This window comes from Malus sylvestris, chromosome 8 (assembly GCF_916048215.2).
Source record: "Malus sylvestris chromosome 8, drMalSylv7.2, whole genome shotgun sequence".
Lineage (NCBI taxonomy): Eukaryota > Viridiplantae > Streptophyta > Magnoliopsida > Rosales > Rosaceae > Malus > Malus sylvestris.
This window is the reverse complement of record NC_062267.1, coordinates 7,795,750-7,819,238: the sequence shown is the minus strand read 5'-3', so window position 1 is coordinate 7,819,238 and position 23,489 is coordinate 7,795,750. Positions and strand designations below refer to the sequence as shown.

The 23,489-nt window shown below is 40.3% G+C and overlaps 4 protein-coding genes across 9 annotated transcripts in view; all 4 read left to right on the top strand.

Annotated features, from left to right (window-relative positions):
- The window catches only part of LOC126633091 (disease resistance protein RGA2-like), a 65,578-nt gene extending 64,906 nt beyond the window's left edge, over positions 1-672 (top strand). The window contains exons 3-4 of the mRNA XM_050303649.1: positions 67-204; positions 318-672. The gene's annotated coding sequence lies outside the window, so the exon portion shown is untranslated. The remainder of the gene's footprint in view (positions 1-66; positions 205-317) is intronic.
- LOC126633098 (protein DCL, chloroplastic-like) overlaps positions 1-5,221 on the top strand; it is a 34,284-nt gene extending 29,063 nt beyond the window's left edge. Inside the window, exons 2-3 of one of the 2 annotated variants that reach the window (XM_050303658.1) lie at positions 3,304-3,791; positions 4,822-5,221. In XM_050303658.1, the coding sequence (XP_050159615.1) occupies positions 3,324-3,791; positions 4,822-4,998 (645 nt within the window). In that variant the 5' untranslated portion in view covers positions 3,304-3,323 and the 3' untranslated portion in view covers positions 4,999-5,221. Of the gene's footprint in view, positions 1-3,198; positions 3,792-4,821 lie in introns of those variants that run through there. The other variant, XM_050303657.1, reaches the window with a different exon arrangement.
- The window catches only part of LOC126633088 (putative disease resistance protein RGA3), a 118,089-nt gene that overhangs the window by 36,318 nt on the left and 58,282 nt on the right, over positions 1-23,489 (top strand). The gene's annotated exons all lie outside the window — the stretch shown is intronic.
- LOC126633090 (bZIP transcription factor 23-like) lies at positions 19,780-23,346 on the top strand. Of its 5 annotated transcripts, XR_007626953.1 has the most exons (5): positions 19,780-19,931; positions 20,405-21,499; positions 22,140-22,249; positions 22,469-22,570; positions 22,654-22,758. XR_007626953.1 is itself a non-coding variant. In XM_050303647.1 (4 exons), exons 2-4 carry the CDS (start codon positions 20,417-20,419, stop codon positions 22,973-22,975), a joined length of 1,257 nt encoding a protein of 418 aa, XP_050159604.1. In that variant the 5' UTR covers positions 19,780-19,931; positions 20,405-20,416; the 3' UTR covers positions 22,976-23,346. The 5 variants fall into 5 exon arrangements, 4 of the variants coding, with proteins under 4 accessions (XP_050159604.1, XP_050159601.1, XP_050159605.1 ...); XM_050303647.1 differs by lacking the exons at positions 22,140-22,249; positions 22,654-22,758 and adding an exon at positions 22,904-23,346; XM_050303644.1 differs by lacking the exons at positions 22,140-22,249; positions 22,654-22,758 and adding an exon at positions 22,901-23,346.

Below are 23,489 nucleotides of genomic sequence, written 5' to 3'. Positions count from 1 at the left end.
ATAAGCAACTTTAAACCCAAAATTATATGCAAGAAAGTAATAGTTTATAGTCACAAAATTTTGCAGACCCTCCAGTCGTCTGATTTAGCTGCTACTAGTTACAGGGTGTAAAAACAATGCTGCCTGAAATAAACCAAAACCATTATATTGAAGCTGACTTTGCGCGGGTGCAAAAATCATCGAAAAGGAAGAGTGCAGAAACAGGTAATCTCAAAATTAATTTGGTGTTTAGTTTATGCATGCATGTTTCGTTGACCCTTTGAAATTTTCGTTAATCATACCCGCTTGACTGTTGCGAGTGCTGCTAATGGACGCAGGGCTAATGCATTTTCTCTTTAGAGGAAATGAGATGGAAAGGGAGAGAAGCCTGCATGCATTAGTAGGACCGGTGGTTGGCTGCTGCATTACAGATTTCAGCATAATGGTCTTTTCCTTTGCTTTCGGGGAGAATGAAGATCATCAAAAGCGTGTGTGTCGAACAATATTTCTCAGAAAAGTGTTGTCGAACGACTAGAATATTATTCACTGGACCTGCAGAGTACAGTGCAAATTTTATGTAAATACTAAACAAATTATCAAAAGTTTGGCAGATTGAACACAAACAACTGAGATCTTTGAATATAAACTGTATTATGAAATAGTGCTAATCAAATACAGCAAAATTTGCTTCAATATCATCAATATGCATAAACCCGGGGAAGGAAATAATTCAAATAGAATTGAGATAACCTTTTGCGTGTTTGAACACGCGAAGAATATTATGAGTTCTAGCATCCCAAAGTCGGACCACGCCATCTTCTAATCTAGAAATCAAATAATTTCCAGAAATGCCATATGCTAAGCAAGTAACAACTTTGATGTTCAAGAGTCAAAAGTACAAAGTTGTGAGTAAAATGAGTTTTGCTCATTCAAAATATACTAAAATGAATGTTCCTCGATTCAGTTCGCCAGAATGCAAGGCCTGTCATAACTAAAGGTAGAATGCAGGGTTCTTAAAACGTGCAACAATCTTGGGCAATTATACTTTGAAAAACGAAAAATACAGATTTAAAAATTAGACAAGTATTAACCGAAGAAAACTCAAAAGGTTGCCTATAGGAAAAGAGAGAAACCTGTGATTCAAGAAACAATCGATGATATGCAATCCATTCTTGCTGTTAAGCGGGCTCTCAGCACTAAGTGCACCAACGTATATCTTGCCATCTCTACCACTGGCAAAGACGACATTTTCACCAGGATCCAGTGCAATGGCTCAATTAAGAAAGTAAAAGATCAAGAAGTCAAGACAAACAATCCACACGTGGATGGGGAATTCATGAATCGTTTTCTCTTATAGTATCAAGACCCCATTTTAACTAACTTTGTCATCATTGTTCAGTACATGATCCGTCCATTACTAAACATTACTATTATACCAAATACAGTTTATAACTTACTAAAGGCCACGTCATACCTTCAACGGATAGAGATATAACCGTTTTCAGTGCATAATTAAAAACAATATAAAGATACAAAAATATACGATAAGAAATGGTTACCCTATAAGAGACCAAACTCTAATGCCTCCATTCTCCAACCCCGAAATCAGCAGGGAGCCATCATCCAAAAATACCAAGCAACTAACACCTCTGTCGTGAGCATGCAACTTCTTAAGCAGTCTACCAGTATTAACCTTAATAAATACAAAAAAAAAAAATGTTCATTGGCATTTCAGAGCTCAAAAAAAGATAAATTCAAGGAGGTGAAAATAAATGATTAGGAAAGTTAACCTTCCACAAGTAGATATTCCCCGACGTGCCTTCGCTGTTCGCAGCGAGCGGATTGATCGGTTCTACTGGGAAACTCTTGACATCAACTTGCGGCTGCACATCAAAAATCCCAAAATTCAATAAAAATGCAAGCTTTATCAGTTGAGGCAGTTCATCAAACAGGCTGTGTGCGTAAGAAAGGAGGTGATCTTACCTTGCACCAGGACCAGTACTGGACAGAGCCAGAGGAGGCAGAAAGCTCGCAGAGCTGAGAGGAGGCCAGGAACCGTTCGCCGACGCAGATGAGGCCGTGAGGCGGAGAGGCGCAGAGCTTGTAGCGGAGCTGCTAGGCGCCGGTGCGGAGGTCCCAGCAGCCAATGCCGGCTTCGACGGATGACGAGGGTTTTTATTGAGCGTTTTGGAGTCTCGGATAGAGTAATGGATACGTAAAAATCGTTGATGGTGCTGCTCTCTGGGATTTTTGCAGAATCAAGGATCACTGCAGTGCTGGATGTCATATTTATTCTCATTCCCGCTAAAAGATGACACAAACTTATCATCTCTACCTTATTTGATAAAAGTTAGCAATTATGTTATTTTTAATTTTTTTATTAATGTTTTGATTCACGAGGCGTTCATGCAATTTTAATTAAGCAAAAACAGAATTTCCAGTGAGCCACGTCATTATTTAATAATACCACTAAAATAAACGTCATAATTTGCTAAGATTAACATGATGGCTAAAAAGATTGAAGGCTTGGGCATAGTCAAATTAGATAAATAAATGTGTTTTCCCAATACATCCAAGTTTAAACTTCTATTTTCGTTGTCCGAATTAATTTAATGTGAAATATCACTGATATAAATTAGAAATTTAAAACAAGAGGATGCAAAGCGTTATATGAAGCACACCTCAAGGTGGTAAAATGTAATTACCTCACAATGTATTGCATTTTTAGGCAATGGGAGCTAAGTTGCACACACCTTTTTTTAGCTTCATACACACTTTTTTTATTTTTAGCTGTTGAATTGAATAAATCAAACGAAAATAATGACCATAACGAAGTGAGATGTTAAAAGTTTTTGTGTTTATCGTTTCCGGGGCAATTCATAGAGGCATTGTGCTCAAATACCGAGATTTGAATCCTTTAGAACCACGGTATATGTTTGTCCCTCACGACTGATGCGTATCAGGTTTCATTTACGCCCAAATGGATTTCTCTTTTCGGTTGAACGAAATGGGCGTCCCGTTTCAGCAAGCATCTCCAATTCGCAATTGATGGTCTTCGGACCAGAAGAGAAAAATCCAAGCTCGAAATGCAAGAGGGTATGGGTATGGATTTTAGTGATTTTATATTGGGCCCGAGCTTTCGGCCCAAAATCCGGAAACAGAGGTAGAGAGTGGGGAACCTCGCGGGCATTTCCTTGTTTATCTGCTAAAGGTATACAGACGCTGACTATGACTGATGGGTCTTCAAGCCTTCAACTTCTGAAGAAGGATCAGATGAGAGATAAGTGCTAACTAAAAAAAGTACCTTTTAGTCATAGCAACAAGTACCTCAGGGCGCGACAGCCATGGCATCTCTCTCCAGATCACCGCCGCTCCTCCTCCGCCACATAAACTCCCTCACCCTCCACCCCTGCCCCCTAACTCTATCCTTCCCTTTCCTCAATACGACGTTGCCTCACCCCCGCCCCTGCGCCCTGAAGACGGGACCCGACGGGGGCAGCAGAATCGGGAGGCCCGGGACGCAGGGGCCCGACCCGGGACTGCTCCGAAAGCCGGTGGTGTCGTCCGGGAAGGACATGGACGGGATTTCGGAGGAAGATGGGGGAGAAGATGGGAAGTGGGTCGATTGGGAGGATAAGATTTTGGAGGATACAGTTCCGCTGGTAGGGTTTGTGAGGATGATTCTTCATTCGGGGAAGTACGAGAGCGGAGATAGATTGAGTCCTGAGCATCAGAAGACTGTTCTCGAAAGGTTGCTTCCGTTTCATCCTGAAGCTAAGAAGAAGATCGGTTCTGGAATCGATTATATCACGGTATCTTCTGTTTCTTTGTTCGATTATCTCAGATTAAGCTGCTTTTGGTTTAAGCTTCTTTTGAATTAAGCTGCTCTGCAATTCTGGGGTTTAGTGTTTGGGGTGCCAATTTTGATTATTGGGTATTGGTCTTTAATCTTGATTGCCCATTTTAGTGTTTTGGTGCTTTTGAATTAGGCTGCTTTCAAATTAAGCTGCTTTACAACTCTGATGATTGATTACTTGATTGCTCATTTTTCGTTTGATCCCAATGACTTTAATTTACTATAGAAGTGCTTATAAGTGAGAGGATTTTGGCAACTGAGCATCTAGAGAAACATGAATGGCATTTGTTGGGATATGCCTGTTTCTGGATAGCTTCTCCTATGTTGCTTGTCATTTCTGTTTTGGCGATGATCAGACTTGATTGCTTTCGGGTTTTTTACTAATTTTGAACTGTAACTTTGATTCAAGTCTGGCTCATTAAACATCATCCACCTTTTATCCTCCCAACTGAGCTACTGGAACTTGGGGATGGTGTAGGCGATGAATGTTATCTTCACCCTTCGTCATATTTTAATATCGCTTCCCCTCCACAAACTCCCACACCACACTCCAATGTGGGACTGTTTTACCCTCCATCACTTGATTGTGGAAGGTGGATGGAGCTCAATCTCTCTAGTTCCCCTTAGAGAACTAGTTATCTGCATTGTTTCTTATATGGCTTTACCAGTGAATGATAAGTAAGAACTGTTACATGTTAGTGTATGGTGTTTAGAAGGCATGTAATGAATTGACCGAAGTAATGCTAATCAACCTCTAGTATCCCAAAAGGATCGTAGGGCATTGAGAAGTATACATGCTTTTAAAATGATGGAACTTGGCTTCAGGTAGTCATTTTCGAAATTTAAAGCCAAATACGAAAAACTTTTTCTGCATTCAACACTTCATCAAAGATGAGTGATTTGGGGTTTTTCTCAAGCATGCTGTATTTGTATTACAAGTAAATCTGATTCTCATGTGATCCGTTTTTCTCGTTTTGAGTTGACAGGTTGGTTATCACCCTGATTTTGAAAGCTCAAGATGTTTGTTCATTGTTCAAAAGGACGGAACACTAGTCGACTTTTCATATTGGAAATGCATAAAGGGGCTGATAAGGAAGAACTATCCTTTATACGCAGACAGCTTCATTCTCAGACATTTCCGAAAGCGCAGACGCGGTTTATGAAGCTAGATTTGTCGAATTCTCTGACTTTGTATAACTGTATGTCAAGGAAATTTTTTTGTTCGTTCCATATTTCTCGTTATATGTCAATTTTAAATTGTTAGAGAGTAAGAAGTTGGAAAATAGCGGTAGTAAATATGGTAAATTCTTTGAAGGTACATGATGCGACTTCAGTAAAAATGTGAGGCTAAATGCTGTGGTGAATAAAATTGTATTTGGCTTGTTATGGTTCTCTCTACAAAATTATTCATTTGGTGAATAAAATTGTATTTGGCTTGTTATGAAAATGAATCCAGAACAAAATCACGCTAAAGCTAGGGCGTCACCCGTAAGTGGCGCGCTGTGTGGCCTGAGCACAGTGATAAGTGAGCAAGGGTCGCTGTATCTCCATCGGCACCCGGATGCAGTGTTAAATGAGCAAGGGGGCCATAGAAACTTCTTTTCGAACGACTCCACTCAAAGTTGTTTGGGAGCATATGCTCCTATCAACTTTACCCGGGACACACAAAAGAAGTACTTTGATCCTATTAGACGGGGGAGGGTGAAGAAGCTAGGACAGAAGGGTAGAGTTCAAGAGAGCAAAATGCGTTTAGGAACGTGGAATATAGGAACCTTAACGGGAAAATCTATGGAAGTAGTGGAAGTTATGGTGAGGAGAAGGATAAATATTATGTGCCTACAAGAAACTAAGTGGGTTGGTAGTAAGGCAAATGATCTAGAAAACTCAGGGTTTAAACTTTGGTATTCGGGCACAAATAGAACGAGAAACGGTGTTGGCATCATCGTGGACAAGACCTTGGTACAAGATGTTGTAGATGTCAACAGGGTAGGAGATAGAATCATGGCAATCAAGATTGTAATAGGACAAGAACTTATCAATGTGATTAGTGCGTACGCACCTCAAGTAGGGTTGGATACGAGTTCGAAGGAGAAATTTTGGGAAGATCTTGGAGACTTGGTGCAAGGAATTGCTCAGACGGAGAAGTTATTTATAGGAGGAGATTTAAATGGACACGTGGGCAGGGAGACAGGCAACTATGGAGGTTTTCATGGTGGCCATGGTTTTGGGGAGAGAAACGAGGATGGGGAAGCTATCTTGGATTTTGCAATGGCATATGATCTCTTCTTAGCCAACACCTTCTTTAAGAAGAGAGAAGAACATGTGATCACCTACAAGAGTGGGTCGTCAAAAACACAAATAGATTTTCTTCTAATGAGGAAAGGGGATCGTATAACTTGTAAGGATTGCAAAGTTATACCAGGAGAGAGCGTGGCTAATCAACATCGCTTGTTGGTGATGGATGTACATATCAAAAGAGTAAGACAAAAGAACAAGACTTGGAAGTGCCCAAGGACTAGATGGTGGAATCTAAAAGAAGAAAAACAAGCCATTTTCAAAGAGAAGGTAATCACCCAATGTGTGTGGGATAGAGAGGGGGAAGCTAGCCAAATGTGGGATTCCATGGCTAGTTGTATCCGAAAAGTAGCAAAAGAGGTATTAGGAGAGTCCAAGGGCTTTGCCCCACACCAAAAGGAATCTTGGTGGTGGAATGAGGAGGTACAAACAAAGGTGAAGGCTAAGAAGGAATGTTGTAAAGCCTTATACAAGGAGAGGACTGATGAAAATGGTGAAAGGTATAGAAAAGCGAAGCAAGAGGCGAAGAAAGCTGTCAGAGAAGCTAAGTTAGCGGCTTACGACGATATGTATAAACGACTAGATACTAAAGAAGGAGAGTTGGATATCTATAAACTATCTAGAGCAAGGGAAAAGAAGACAAGGGACCTAAACCAAGTGAGGTGCATCAAGGATGAGGATGGAAAGGTTCTTGCTACAGAGAACGCGGTTAAAGACAGATGGAGAGGTTATTTTCATAATCTTTTCAATGAAGGACATGAAATGAGTGCTTCTTTAGGGGAGTTGAGTAACTCAGAAGAGTGTAGAAACTACTCTTTTTATCGTCGAATCCGGAAGGAAGAAGTGGTTGTAGCTTTGAAGAAGATGAAGCATAAAAAAGCAATAGGCCCAGACGATATACCAATCGAAGTGTGGAAACTTTTGGGAGAGACAGGTATAACATGGCTCACTGACCTTTTCAATAGGATTTTGAAAACGAAGAAGATGCCAAATGAGTGGCGAATGAGCACTTTGGTGCCTATCTACAAGAATAAGGGCGACGTACAAAATTGCATGAACTATAGGGGTATTAAGCTAATGAGTCATACAATGAAGCTCTGGGAGAGAGTCATTGAGCATAGATTGAGGCAAGAGACACGGGTTTCGGACAACCAATTCGGGTTCATGCCAGGGCGCTCAACCATGGAGGCAATCTATCTCTTACGAAGATTGATGGAAAGATATAGAGATGGGAAAAAGGATTTACACATGGTCTTTATAGATTTGGAAAAAGCGTATGATAGGGTCCCAAGAGACATTCTTTGGAGGATTTTAGAGAAGAAAGGAGTACGAGTAGCATATATCCAAGCTATAAAGGATATGTATGAAGGAGCAAAGACTGCCGTAAGAACTCATGAAGGACAAACCGAAAGCTTTCCCATAACTGTAGGATTACATCAAGGCTCATCCTTAAGTCCTTACCTTTTTGCGTTGGTAATGGATGAGTTAACACGACATATTCAAGATGATATTCCTTGGTGTATGCTTTTCGCAGACGATATAGTGTTGATAGATGAAACTCAGGAAGGGGTAAATGCAAAGCTTAACATTTGGAGAGAAGTGTTGGAATCTAAAGGTCTTCGCCTAAGCCGATCAAAGACAGAATATATGGAGTGCAAGTTCAGTGCAAATGGAGGCCAAAACGAGTTAGGGGTGAGGATCGGAGATCAAGAAATACCAAAGAGCGACCGTTTTCGTTACCTAGGATCTATCTTGCAAAAGAACGGAGAATTAGATGGAGATCTCAACCATAGAATACAAGCTGGATGGATGAAGTGGAAGAGTGCATCCGGCGTGTTGTGTGACCGCCGTATGCCACTGAAGCTCAAGGGAAAATTTTATAGGACGGCAATAAGGCCGGCGATGCTGTATGGCACAGAATGTTGGGCGGTGAAACATCAACACGTACACAAAATGGGTGTAGCGGAGATGAGGATGCTTCGTTGGATGTGTGGGCACACAAGAAAGGATAAGATTAGGAATGAGGATATCCGGGGTAAAGTAGGAGTAGCCGAAATTGAAGGAAAGATGAGAGAAAATCGGTTACGGTGGTTTGGACATGTGCAAAGAAGGCCTACTGACGTTCCGATTAGAAGATGCGACTATGGGACAGAGGTTCAGGGCCGAAGGGGTAGAGGAAGACCTAGGAAAACTTTGGAAGAGACTCTAAGAAAAGACTTAGAGTACTTGGATCTAACGAAGGACATGACACAGGATCGAGCACAATGGCGTTCTAAGATTCATATAGCCGATCCCACTCAGTGACTTGGATTTTCCAAGTCTCCAACCGAGAAGTTTTCCTCACTCGGGAAATTAAGGGAACACTACCCCAACCTACATGCTCCACTCAGAAAGCTTCAACATACAAGCTTTAACAAAAGAAAATTCAAAGAACTTAGCGAAGAAGGCTTTGGTGTATTTAACACAATACGTTGAAATGAAGGAAAGCTTATTTATTGATATCCCCGATAAGCTACAAATATGTACATATACATGAGTCAAAATAAGCACACAAGAGGGAGCCTTCACAAAGGTTGCTTAGGAGAAGTTTCAGCAGTCGGTAGAGCCCCAGAAAGAGAAGGCACCGGAGGGGGATCATTTGGAGCCTCAGTACTGGACAGAACCCTAGAAGGAGGAGGCATCAGAGGTTGATCATTTGGAGCTTCATTACGCGGTACAGCCCCAGAAGACGAAGGCAATAAATGCCTTTGGAACAAACCCACAAATCTCTGATGATCAAGTAAAACCTGACCATCAGTTTCCTTCATCTGGTCAAGCTTCCTCTTCATGTTTGTAGCATAGTCATGTGCGAGCCGGTGCAACTGTTTATTCTCATGCTTAAGCCCTCTAATCTCCTGTTTGAGACTCATCACTTCAGCCGCCAATGATTCAACTTGGCGGGTTCGAGCAAATAGGCGTTGGGCCATATTAGACACAGAAACTGCACACTGAACACTGAGAGCCAGCGAATCCTTAACAGCTAACTCATCAGACCGTTTGGAAAGTAGTCTGTTATCTTTGGGAGTGAGAAGGTTCCTAGCCACCACCGCAGCGGTCATATCATTCTTCATCACGGAATCCCCAACGGTAAGAGGACCAGTAGGGGAGACGAAGGATGGGCGCCATATGTTGTCTGGAGAAGGCGGGGCTGCCTCTTCAACAAGGTTCAAGTCAAAACGACGGTCGGAGGGGCCAGACATTTTCAAAGGTGTTGAAGAGAGAAGAGGTCGGACAAATCAAGATCTTAGAAGTGCAAGAATGAAGCTTCTACTGGTGGAGATTCAAGTGTGCTTTGGAACTTAATGCCAGCCCCTATAAAAATCTGCACTCGACGAAGCTTCAGAAATCGAAGAGGCGCCTGCTCAGAAATCGAAGAGGCGTTTGCTTTCTCAAAAGCTGGGCTGCTTAGAGATCACAAGGGTTGATCTCAGAAATCGAAGAGGCGTTTGCTTTCTCAAAAGTTGGGCTGCTCAAAGACCACGAAGGCCGATCTCAAAAATCGAAGAGGCGCTCGCTTTCTCAAAAGTTGGGCCCCCCAGAGACCACGAGGGCCGATCTCAGAAATCGAAGAGGCACCTACTTTTCCAGCCTTTTCCAGCCTTGTCAGCACCTGTCACACGCACACTCAGTTTTGCGGAAATTATGGGCATTCTGTCAAAGACTTCTGGGGAAGTAGAAAACACATGAATTTTACTGTTCAATCACCCACTTCCCACACGCAACAATAGCTCATGGGTACCACAGATAACTTTGCCAAAGTTCTCTGCCAAAGTTGAGCACGTGAAGCTTGCAGCTCCCACTACATCGCTCTGACCAAGAAGAGTAAAAGAATAGCAAAGAAACAGCACTAACAAAGTTTAGACCCATAAATTTTGAAGGTCTAGCTACCATATTATTACCCACAAGGGTAAAGGAACAGTACCACTGCTGGATAATTGGAAAGTCCCTGTGTGTCAACCTCTGTGCTTCGTGGCAAGGTAGACTAGTAAACATGCCCAACCTTTACTCACATTCGAGAAAACACTCCCAATAAGATTGCTTGCTCCAAAATCGAAGAGGCACCGTCCTCCGAATCTCGAGAGCCAGACTCCCAACATGACTACTTTCTTAAAAATCGAAGAGAGGGTAAAGGAACAGTACCATTGCTGGATAATTGGAAAGTCCCTGTGTGTCAACCTCTGTGCTTCGTGGCAAGGTAGACTAGCAAACATGCCCAACCTTTACTCACATTCGAGAAAACACTCCAACAAGATTGCTTGCTCCAAAATCGAAGAGGCACCGCCCTCCGAATCTCGAGAGCCAGACTCCCAACATGATTACTTTCTCAAAAATCGAAGAGACACTGCTCCCCGAATCTCGAGAGCCAGACTCCCAGCATGATTGCTTTCTCAAAAATCGATGAGGCATCGTTCTCCGAATCAATCGAAGAGGCGCTCGCTTTCTCAAGAGCTGGGCTGCTCAGAGACCACGAGGGCCGATCTCAGAAATCGAAGAGGCACCTACTTTTCTAGCCTTGTCAGCACCTGTCACACGCACACTCAGCTTTGCAGAAAGGGCATTCTGTCGAAGACTTCTGGTGAAGTAGAAAGCACATGAATCTTACTGTTCAATCACCCACTTCCCACACGCAACAATAGCTCATGGGTACCACAAATAACTTTGCCAAAGTTCTCTGCCAAAGTTGAGCACGTGAAGCTTGCAGCTCCCACTACATCGCTCTGACCAAGAAAGGTAAAAGAATAGCAAAGAAACAGCACTAACAAAAGTTTAGACACATAAATTTTGAAGGTCTAGCTACCATATTATTACCCACAACTGTAAAGGAACAGTACCACTGCTGGATAATTGGAAAGTCCCTGTGTGTCAACCTCTGTGCTTCGTGGCAAGGTAGACTAGCAAACATGCCCAACCTTTACTCACATTCGAGAAAACACTCCCAATAAGATTGCTTGCTCCAAAATCGAAGAGGCACCGTCCTCCGAATCTCGAGAGCCAGACTCCCAACATGACTACTTTCTCAAAATCGAAGAGAGGGTAAAGGAACAGTACCATTGCTGGATAATTGGAAAGTCCCTGTGTGTCAACCTTTGTGCTTCGTGGCAAGGTAGACTAGCAAACATGCCCAACCTTTACTCACATTTGAGACAACACTCCCAACAAGATTGCTTGCTCCAAAATCGAAGAGGCACCGCCCTCCGAATCTCGAGAGCCAGACTCCCAACATGATTACTTCCTCAAAAATCGAAGAGACACTGCTCTCCGAATCTCGAGAGTCATACCCCCAGCATGATTGCTTTCTCAAAAATCGAAGAGGCATCGTTCTCCGAATCTCGAGAGCCAGATACCACAGACCACTTTTTCAAAGTGCTCTGACAGAGTTAAAACATGTGAAACTGGCAGCTCCCACTACCGTGCTATGACCAAGCAGGGTAAAGGAATAGCATTACTACTTGTTGTTAGGGAGACTCCTATATATGTCGACCTCCATCCCCAACGGACAGGCAGACCTGCAAAAATGCTCAACCCTTCATCATATCTGAGAGGGCACTCCCAACGAAGCCTTTCGAAATATTCAGCTTTCTTTCCCCCCGATAATACCTCTGCAAACAAGCTATACTAGAGCAAGAATATCTCATATCATCAGGGTTAAAAGCAAGAGTATCCCATATCATGCTTTTTCCCTGTCTTTTCTTTTGGCCTTGTTTTTACTTGCAAGACAAGGAGAAAGAGAGCAATCAGTCAGCACTTGGAATCAAGCTTCCAGCCAGGAACTGACTGCCTGGAACCCCTTACCTGATTACTTACCTGGCATTGCTCTCGAGTACTCATCTTCAACATCTTATGTTTCCAGGGAAGATTCCGCATCTGCTTGAGGAACAGATAGGGCAAGTGCGAAGGATACAAGGAAGCATGTGGAGACAAGCGTAACAGCACACGTGCCGATACATTCATTACTCTGTCAAAAGCAAAAGTATCCCATATCAGCAGGGTGGAACGTACTCTAGATTTGATGGACTTGTTTTGACCCTCAAATTCTTCAGTCGGCCTTATACTCTGGAGGAAACCAGAAAACCCTCCAGCTCAGTTCAAGAATAAGCTTGTGGAAAGTTACTTCTTCAAAAGCAAAAGTATCTCATATCATCTCTTCTCATTTTTCTTCTCTTTATCCTTCATGCTGCTGCAAGATGGGGAGAAGGTGAACAATCAGTCGGAGCTCTGATTGCTTACCTTGTCTGTCACCTCTTTCAGCAGACCCCCTAGCTCGGCGACTTGGGGGACTCCTACTACATGGTTTGTATCTCGCTTGACCAAGCCTGAAACTACAAGTAAGCTTCAAGTGAAATTGATACATTACCTTGTGCATCTCCACCAGTTAAAGATACCACCCCTGGATGAAGGAAGAGTACTTCCAGAGAAGATGCCACATCTACCTATGAGACAGATAAGGCAAGTCAAGACGACACCACACTCCGATACTTAGAAGTTTCGTGATTACGAGATCATTCTCCCACAATATTTCCTAATGTCATTTGTACTAAATCATTCACTTGTACTCACTAAATGAGAGCTTGAACCTATGTACTTGTGTAAACCCTTCACAATTAATGAGAACTCTTCTATTCCGTGGACGTAGCCAATCTGGGTGAACCACGTACATCTTGTGTTTGCTTTCCTATCTCTATCCATTTATATACTTATCCACACTAATGACCGGAGCAATCTAGCGAAGATCACAAAAAGCGATCGTTTTCGCTACCTAGGATCTATCTTGCAAGAGAACGGAGAATTAGATGGAGATCTCAACCATAGAATACGAGCTGGATGGAAAGAGTGCATCCGGCGTGTTGTGTGACCGTCGTAGGCCACTGAAGCTCAAGGGAAAATTTTATAGGACGGCAATAAGGCTAGCGATGTTGTATGGCACAGAATGTTGGGTGGTGAAGCATCAACACGTACACAAAATGGGTGTAGCGGAGATGAGGATGCTTCGTGGGATGTGTGGGCACACGAGAAAGGATAAGATTGGGAATGAGGATATCCGAGGTAAAGTAGGAGTAGCCGAAATTGTAGGAAATATGAGAGAAAATCGGCTCCGGTGATTTTGAATATGTGCAAAGAAGGCCGACTGACGCTCCGGTTCGAAGATGTGACTACGGGACGGAGGTTCAGGGCCGAAGGGGTAGAGGAAGACCTAGGACAACTTTGGAAGAGACTCTAAGAAAAGACTTAGAGTACTTGGATCTAACGGAGGACATGACACAAAACCGAGCGCAATGGCGTTCTAGGATTCATATAGCCGACCCCACTTAGTGGGAAAAGGCTTTGTTGTTGTTGTTGTTGTTGTTGTGGTGTGCATAAGCTAAGAAGTAATCTTGGTTAAATTGGACCATGAAATCTTCAAGCTAGTGGTTATGCTTATGTTCCGGCGGATAGTAGTTTGAGAGGAGTGTTAGAACAGTCGCCCAATCACGCGAGTGGCTTCTAATCATTGATGCATCGAGGCTAACACTTGCATCAATGATTGGGAGTCCCTCATGCACGTGCGCGATTGTCCTAACACATTTCATAACTCTAAGCTATGTTTTCCAGTCACCACAGTGATTCGGGAGTCACATTAGGAGTAACTCACGTGATGAACCATGCTAAATCATAGTTCCGTTGCGGTAAACTCCATTTTTCCCTCTCTTCACTCTCTTCCTCTGTTTTCACCACTTTTTCTATTTCCATCTCTCTCCATTCTCTTCCCTCCTCTCTTTTCTGAACTGAACAGAACCTATTAGACCGACCTAATACAGAATTAAGTCAATTATATTATTTTCTCTTATTTTCAATTTTAAAGGTGAAACAAACCGAACTAAGCACACCCATACTCTGAATGCTCATCTTTACACGACAAAAAAAAGTGGGGTTGATAGACAGTTGGCATGCTACACCCGTCAAAGTATCCAAACTTATATTTCTTCAAAATTGGCAACATTGAGATTTTGTTTTTTCCCTCACAATTAAAGAGAAAAGAAACAAGAAGCAAAAAACAGTTATAACTGCATTAACGAATTTCTCGGCAGAAGAAACCAGATTGGTAGCATCACAGTCGAGAACCAACAGCTGTCTCGTATCATTATCGTCTGTTCCAAATCCAGCGACAAGGATATCGAGAGAATTTCAATCCAACCTACACTTTCAGCTTCGTGTCACCACTGGAATGATCCTCAACTCATCAGTGCCAAGTGCCAAGCAAGCGATAGAGGAATCAACACGCCATGTGATGATCGTTATAAGAACAACTATCATATTTGTTTCTGTTATAGGTAAATGTGCAAACTTTAGATATTTTCAATTGTATATTTGTGTCTACCTCTCTCGTCGTTCCAAGAGATTATACAACCAATTATAAGATAGATTCTCTTATATATTGTGTAAAATGTAATAGAAATGCTAGTAGCAAATTTCATTCGAATCTTCTCCTATTACCTTTACGGCTCTGCTTCATATTTTATAATGCTGCACGATGATCTAATTATTTATTTTCTAGATCATATTTAAAAATCAACTATGTGAAAATCAACTAAATCTACAATATTTTAATCACATCTAAAAACATAAAACCAGAAGGTCTGACCCAGAATGTTAGTAGCACCCTCAGCTGTAAATCTTATCTTCTCTAATCCTTTGGAGTTGGAGCGCATCAATCAATTCTGAATCTTATCATACCAAAATAAGCAACTGCTGCTTTGTTCTCCCACAATTAAATCCGGTGCTTCATTTGGCCAAGAAATAATTGGATGGGATGAGGTTTTGAACCTTGAACTGTTGCGCTCTCACTAATCACTAACTATGAGCAATACCGGATTCAATTTTCGAACGTTAGAGGGTCATAATGTTAAAAGTTTTAAGTCTTTTTAGATAGAAACAGAGCACGAAACACGCAAAAAATTTCAGCTCATTCGATGAGGCATTTCATCAAACACTTGGTAAACATGTTGTCGTCAATCGAATCATGTTGCGCACATGTCAACAAATATCGATAATATGCCAAAGCAATATGACTAGTGTTATAGAGAGAATTTGTCGAACGCACTCGACACAATCTGCCAAGTGCTGTCGAAATATGCATAGTATGTATTACATCAAGCACTTAATGAACGTAAAAATACTCATACCAAACATTCAAAAAGTTTACAAGAAATCTTCACATGTATATTTTTTTTAATGAAACCACCTTAATTTCAAAGTGCATTCGCCCTTGACTATAAGGGCTGGTTTGGTATTGATGTGCTTTGAAAAAAAAAACTGTTTCTGCTGTGTTGTGAGAATAAACTCATTTTTGCTGCTTTACGTTTTCAGTATTTTTTTTCACCTAAAACTGTGGAAATAAGCTATTTTTAAATGTTTACCAAACATATTTTTGAGCTCAGTTTTTTTGAATACCCATTTTTTATAAAAGGATTTCAATACCAAACCACTACTAAAAGATGCCATCCCATTTGAACTGAATCAACACGTATGCATTGTGCAGTCATGAACTCACACCTACGAAAGCAATAGCAATACTTTATGCCTTTTTTTTTATGTGTTTTTTATTTCTCCAAAATTGTGGATTTGTTTTAGGGAACGTGGCACCATACCATGGACAAAGATTACTTGCTAATAAAACCCTACCATTTTTTAAGCCAAAGACCACAACTACTCCTAAAAAGTTGCTAAATTACAACTACTTCTACCAATTATAGGATGCTAATTAAAATAACTAGCACCTAGAGAATTATTTTGACTGCGATAGACGGATAGGCTGATGAGTGACAACAAGATGAGTTTACAAGTCTTTCATTTTTCATTTTAGGGTTTTCTGCTATGCGGATTCATATCGCATGCGAACGCGTTTATATATGGTTGTTAGTTAAACGGGTTTACTCTTCTATATTAATATAAATGTATATATAACAAGGTAATAAATCAGTTATGTCATCCATAACACTTGTTTCGTCGCCACCTAACATAAACTATAGGCACTATTGTCACTAGTTATTAGTTTTGCTCTTGTAATAGGTGTATATTATCATCAGAAGTGATTTCTGCATTATTGTCAAAAGTGATTTCCGCACTCATTTTCTTTTCTTTTTACGCACTTTTGAATATTTCTAACATTTGAATGAATAAACATCGCAGCTGAAATCATTTCCCTTAATCATAACTTGTTGAGTTTTGTTTCGAGAATTCACGCTGAAGATACATTTGGTTAATCGTGTTTTGAAACTAATCCTTCACAAAGGATAAAGACTCCAACCCAAACGGGGAAAACGAAATAAGTAAGCATCGCACCAAAGTGTTCAATTTAGGAAATATTTTAGGGAGGAGGGCACATGCTCGACAACTTTTCTCCATTTTCTTTGCTTCCAATCCTCGACTGCCAGCAGCAACTAGATGTTTATGGATTGAATTTGTTTATATGAAATTGCTACGTGCCTGCAGTACGTGCCTTCCTTTACCTAAAAAGAATCAAAGTGCATGCTTTGTAGGTGGAGATAGCTAAGTACTAATTGACCTTTGCATAAATGGCCTTAGTCCACAAGCAAAAACCCTACTTCCACCAACATCAGCATCTTCACTTGAAAAGTCCACTATATAAGAAAAATACATGGTAGCATTTTTCACTTTTATGGCCATCGCAATTGTTTTTGCTAGTCGGGACTGGGCAAGATTGGAATTGAGTCGGAATCATTCTTTTACAATTTCGTTTATTTATATGAGACTTGTAAGACATACTATGTCAAACTATTGTTCAATTTAATAAACCAATTGCATACATTCATAAGTTTACTAAAAAATGGTCAGAATAGTAGTTTATTATGAACCTCGCAAACCCACACTTTCTTAAATTCAAAAAATTGACATTGTATGATAACACAAGAGTAAAATTGAGTCGAAGCCAATCTTATAGTCTCATCCCTTCTAGAAGAGATTTTTAAGACAAAATATGTTGAACTTATTCGATGTATAAAGTCCAATCCCTACATTTAGGAAGTTTATCAAACAACTGGCAAAACATTAATATAGTTTGACAGAACGAACTAGAACTTTCTTAGATTAAAAAAAAAAAAGTTTGTATGACTATGAACACACACTCAAAGTCTAAAGAACCCACACCGACCGTTGATTATTTAACAAAGTTGTAACAGTAGTAGGGTGAGACAATGAGATTGGATTGCCATGAGCTTCTAACTTTCTTCATTTGCTACAGTGTAAGGATCAATTAAATTATACGAAATTCACTTTTCTAATCAAATTAAAAAATATATATTATTGTATGAAATACTTCTGACCTTCAGTTTCAATACTCTTGGTCTTAATACATAGCACTAATTACGTACTTAATTCACAATTCCGTAAATAACAAGTTCTAATTAAAGTATGATTGATGCGTAAAATGTAATTTAAAAATCTTCGTCAGTACAAGATACAAATAAGACTGGATGCTACTTGATCGAAAATACTTACTGCAGTTAGGGGACTTGTATAATCATTCTCCTCATAAAACATATTATACCCGCGAAGGGTCAAGTACCTTTTTTGTCCCTTTCGGAAATCAAGGTTAGTGTATGCTTCCATTCGGCCTATTTTTAGAGATTTTTTAGTGTAACTTGAAACATCTCATAAAATAAGTGATTGAATACTTGAAATAAAATTTTAATTATTTATATTATAACATTCAGTATATCTAAATGTGTTTCTGGTATACCGAAAAATTTCTTTTATTTTTGATAGATCAGTATTACCATTTTTGGTGGATCATTATTGGGCTGGCTCATGCACTCAGTCCACAACCTTTTGAAACACTCCTTTATATGAATTAGTTTTTTTTTTTTTTTGTCCATATCTAGCTAACATCTAAACTACTAGATCATGCATGTCTACTATCTTTTTCGCTTCAAATGAACTTTTAGTTCAAGTTTTAATTTATTCGACCAAAAAAATTCAGTCATTCTTTTGAGTAAATGATTTTCACTTGTTTTCTTTTTGTACTTTTTTATTTAAATACCTTAATTTTCTTTTATCAACTTTATTTTTGGCCTTTAATAAATAAATAAAATCAAAGAACATAACTACCCTTGCAAAAATAAATAAATAAATAAAATAACAGAAGTGTAAAAAAGGAAAAAGAGTATGAAATTTATTTCTTCATTTTTTTTTAGTTCCTCAATTTTCTTTCAACACTTTTTATTTTACGTTCCTTTATTCTCTTTTGATCTAATTAATCCAGGACTACAAAAAAATAGGTAGTGCACAACTAAAAAAGAAAGAGAACAATGTATGTAAGGTACCGTTTGTTACGTGGGACATGATGGAACGGACTGGGACGTAGCACGTTTAGTGCACCTAAAACGGGTCAAACGCGTTGTTTTATAGGACGAGTTTTTGGTGAATTTTCGTTCCACCTCATCCCCTAGAACGACTCGTTCCACATTCGTGGAACACAAAATTATAGCCTCTTCGTCTCCTTTTTCTTTCTCCTTATTTCCATCCGAAAGCATCTTTGCTTCTTCTCTGTTCCGTCCCGTCCTATTCCGTCTGCATACCAAACGATATATAAGTCTCAAACTCTCCTCTCTCTCTTATGTAGAAACGAACCAAAACTTTTTCTCCCCCAACCCTCGATCACTTTCTTTGGTTGGGGTCGGTGGCAACCAAAATGTTTAAGCATGCTTTTCTCTCTCCCCAACCTCTTCTTCCTTTTTCTTTTTATTTTGGCTTTTACTTGCAAGTCTTAGGGCTGGTTTGGTATTGCTGTGCTTTGAAAAAAAACTGCTGTGAGAATAAGCGGCTGTGCTGTGAGAATAAGCGGCTGTGAAATAAAGCGAGTAGAGTGTTTGGTAAACGTTTTTGTGAAAGTGCTTTTGGAAAAAAAAGCAGGATGATAGTGTGTCTTTTTATTAAATGAGCACTGTAGCTCCGTGTGCTTTGAAAAAATTGGCTTTTTTTCAAAGCAGCAAATAGCAGCTTCAGCTTTTCCTTTGATTTTCAGCTTATTCTCACAGCAGCTTCCAAAATAAGCCCTTTTTTTTCAGTTTACCAAACACAAAAATGACCCTCAGCTTTTTTTCACAATGGCTTTTTTTAAAATCACCTCAATCCCAAACGGGGCCTTATCTCAGTTTGCTCCGAGCTTGTTATTGAAAATTACGAATAATTACAAGGGTATTATCGTACAAACATCAAACTGAAATTACAGATTTTTTCCTACGAAAATATCTGAAATTTTGTCCTGAAGACCTACCGTTGTCGGTTCAGCGCTTTCACGTGCACCAAACAAGGAAAAAAAAAAACCCTAAAAATATAGAAATTTAATGTTGTGGACGAAAATGCCCTGACCTAACGTGAGTGGACCAACCGCTTTTTCTGTGAGTGTACTGCAACCCACTTGTTCTTATCCCGTCGCCACCACTAACAAAATGCAAACCAACAAATCCGGCCCTCCATTCGAAAATACCCGGACGGTCCAGATCCTTCCACATCGCACAACCTCATTGGTCAGCGGTCAAATCAAATCCTCCCACTCTCATCTGATTGGTCCACGCAGCCCATTATTTTAATAATTTAGTAATTAAATAATAATAATAATCTCCCACTCTCCCCACTGCCGGGTGTCTTAAAAGGCTAAGGCGAAAGGGCAAAGGAGCAGCAGACACTTGGCGCTTCCACCAGAGCCCTAAGAAGGAGGAGGAACCGCAGCCACCGGACACATTTTACCAAAAATAGTAACAAGGTAAATTAAAAAAGATAAAAAAAAAGAAGAAAAACCCAATTCTGTCTACCCCTTCCTCCTTTTTTTGTTCATCTAAAATTATAATTTTTACTTTTTTAATGCTTTTGTATAATAGGGTTCCTCAAAATTTCAGTCTTTACTTCTTGATTCTTGCTGTGTGTTGCTGATATGTGTTAAGTGTTGTGCTTTTCGATCTGGGGATTTTTTATTTTTGCAAAAAATTGAATTTTGATACCTTTTTTTAGGCAGATTTTTCGTATTTTCGTGAAAAAAATATGAGCTTCGACTGAAATTTGATGAGGGGTAGCTGAGATTTTGGTCTGTGTTCTTCAAACTCTGTTTTTTTATGGGTGAAAGTTGACACTGTTGAGTTCCGTGAGCTGAAGGGAAGCTCTTTTAGTAAAACAGTCGAAGAAAGTGCAAGTAAATATCTGAACTGTATTTTTTTTTTGGGTCTTTGTTTTTTGGCTCAGATTTCACAGAAAATGGGAACCAACATGAACTTCAAGGGATTTGGGAACGAACCGCTGATAGCGAGGCAGTCGTCGATCTATACGCTGACGTTTGAGGAGCTGCAGAACACCATTGGAGGCTCAGGGAAGGATTTTGGGTCTATGAACATGGATGAGCTCTTGAAGAGCATATGGACGGCTGAAGAGACTCAGATTATAGCACCGGCTGCCGGCGGCGCTGGTGGCCAAGACGGCCTTGACCACGGCAGTGGGGGGTCTCTTCAGAGGCAGGGCTCTCTGACCCTACCCCGGACCCTGAGCCAGAAAACTGTGGATGAGGTGTGGAAGAACCTTTCGAAAGAAGGAACGGGTGCCGGCGGGTCTAATATGCCTCAGAGGCAGCCGACTTTGGGGGAGATGACTTTGGAGGAGTTTTTGTTTAGAGCTGGGGTTGTGAGAGAAGATGCACAAGTGGCTCCAAAGCCTAATGGTGCTGGTTTTTTTGGTGATTTGTCTCGTTTTGGTAATTCTGGTAGTTTGGAATTCGAGTTTCAGCAACCGAATAGCGGTGTTGGTGTGATGGGGAATCGAGTTTCTGAGAACAATAATCATCAAGGTTCGAATTTGCCATTGAATGCTAACGGGGTTAGATCAAGTCAGCATCACAATCAGCAGCAGCAGCAGCAGCAACACTTGCCACAGCAGCAGCAGCAAATATTTCCCAAGCAACAACCTGTGACTTACAACACTTCTCAGCTGCCTATGGGACCAAATGCTCAGTTGGGTAGTCCTGGAATGAGGGGTGGGATGATGGGAATCGGTGATCTGGGTATGAATGGCGCTTTGGTTCCGAGTTCAGGGATGGGAATGGTTGGGTTAGGAGCTGCAGGAGCTGTTCGTGTGGTGACGCCTTCACCTGCGAAACTGTTGTCATCTGATGGGATTGAGAAGAGTAATGGTACTGATACGTCGTCTGTGTCACCGGTGCCTTACGTGTTTAATGGCGGTTTTAGGGGGAGGAAGGGCGGCGGGCCTGTGGAGAAGGTTGTTGAGAGAAGGCAGAGAAGAATGATTAAGAACAGAGAATCAGCTGCCAGGTCCAGAGCTCGCAAGCAGGTGAATATATGTCTTCTTTGTTTTACTGCTTTGTCAGGCATATATGTACGGTTTCAGCTTATAGTAAATTTGAGATATTAATTACGAGAATACAGAATTTCAAGCTCTGTGAAATGTAAAAAGTAAATAAAGAACCATTGAATGGAGGTGTGAAATTTTATCAACTCACTATTTTATGTTTGAAAGATGGTATGTTTGGAGTTAAAGAGATTGTGTATGCGATCTTAAAAGTTTAAGCTTATAGGATCTGTGTTAAGCTCTAGCTTTGATACGATTAGTAGATCCTGAACTCAAATCGAAAGTCAGCTGATTCTTAACAGTTATACATTTCTCGTCCTTTCGGCGAAGATCAGATTTTAGTTCAACATCTTAATAGATTCAAGTTATAGAGCAGTTATACATTTTTTGTCCTTTCGGCTAAGTTATAGATCAAACTTATGGTGGACGCAGATGCAGTTAAGATTTTTTTCCGTGATTAGTATTTAAAAGTAGTTCTGGAGAAGGTTAGAAAAAAAAAATATTTACAGCGGCATCAAGATTGAACAAATTCATCTTGTTGTCGCCTTATCAAATTTGCTCGACATTGACCTTTCTGCATTCATCATCTAATGACATTTTGTATCCCAAAACTTCATGGAAGATTCATGCGGCAGAATGGTAAATGTGATAGCAATTCGACGTGTCAAAGAGATGAAAGATTTTGAGAAGTTACAGTCATGACAAGTTTTTAAGGATCATGTTTATTACAAGGTAATGGAAACGCTTGCTTTAAGGGTAATAACGTTAAGTAGTCGTGTGAATAATGTCGAATCGTTAGAGCACTGAATAAGTTCCACACCTTCGAACGTTAGTTCTGCTTTGAATAGAACTGCATGGGATAAAAAGAGGATGACTATATTATTGCATTTTATTCTATGTCGTAGTTTTCGTCATGGTTCTTATATTGTTTCGTCTTTGTGCTTCTGCCAGGCTTACACAACGGAATTGGAAGCAGAAGTTGCAGAACTGAAGGAGGAGAACCAAGAGTTGCTGAAAAAACAGGCTGAAATGGTGGAAATGCAGAAGAATCAGGTACTTCGATGGTTCTATTTGGGAATTCTTTTTTATTTGCAACTCCATTGCAGTACCTGAACTGCTCAATTGTTTCTATGCAGTTCAAACTAGCCAGAGCCTGAGCAGTTTTCCAAAAAGTTTTGTTATCAAAGTCCCTCGAACTATATTATCTTTAATAAATCGCCAAAATTTAGAATTTTCTGCAATCTGGTGTTACCCGTTGCTATAGTATTATTACTTGAAAAAGGCTCAAAACTGCATTAAAATTGCTGCTTAACAATTTATATGACTCTGGATACATGGACGTTTTATAATTTTTGATGAGTTGTTTGGAATTTGATCACTTAGCAGGACCTGGAGATTATAAACCTTCAACGAGGAAAGAAGCGATGCTTGAGAAGAACAATGACAGGTCCGTTTTGAAGTGTCGGGGCTGCAAGAGGAATGTGATTAGATGGGGGGTGCTGTACATATTCAAAGGAGCATATGTCTTTTGGTGTAGATTTTGAGAGAGTTTTAGTGTGCGCTGTAGATTTGAACTTTACATATCTATTTACTTGATATTCTTCTCCTCTGAGTATTGTTATGAAGAGGGAGGGAGGGAGGGAGGGAGGGAGGGAGTGAGAGTAGGTAGAAAGAGGGGAAGGAAGAAAAATATGGTCAGTATTTCACATGTTCAGTTTACTACGTTAGTCAAACAGATATCCTGACAGCATATTTGTGAGAGTTGTGCATCAAACCATTTGTGTTATCTTTGGTTTTTGTTACTTTTTTATCAAATCTATTTTTAGCTACGCTCCTTGGTATTTGATTGATTTGGATGCGCTTGGCTAATCAATTTCTTATTTTATTTTTTACATCTCTTCAATTTCTTATAAACTAATATTCTTTGATGGCTGAATGTTAATGTAACATCCCACATCTTCCAAGATAGTGA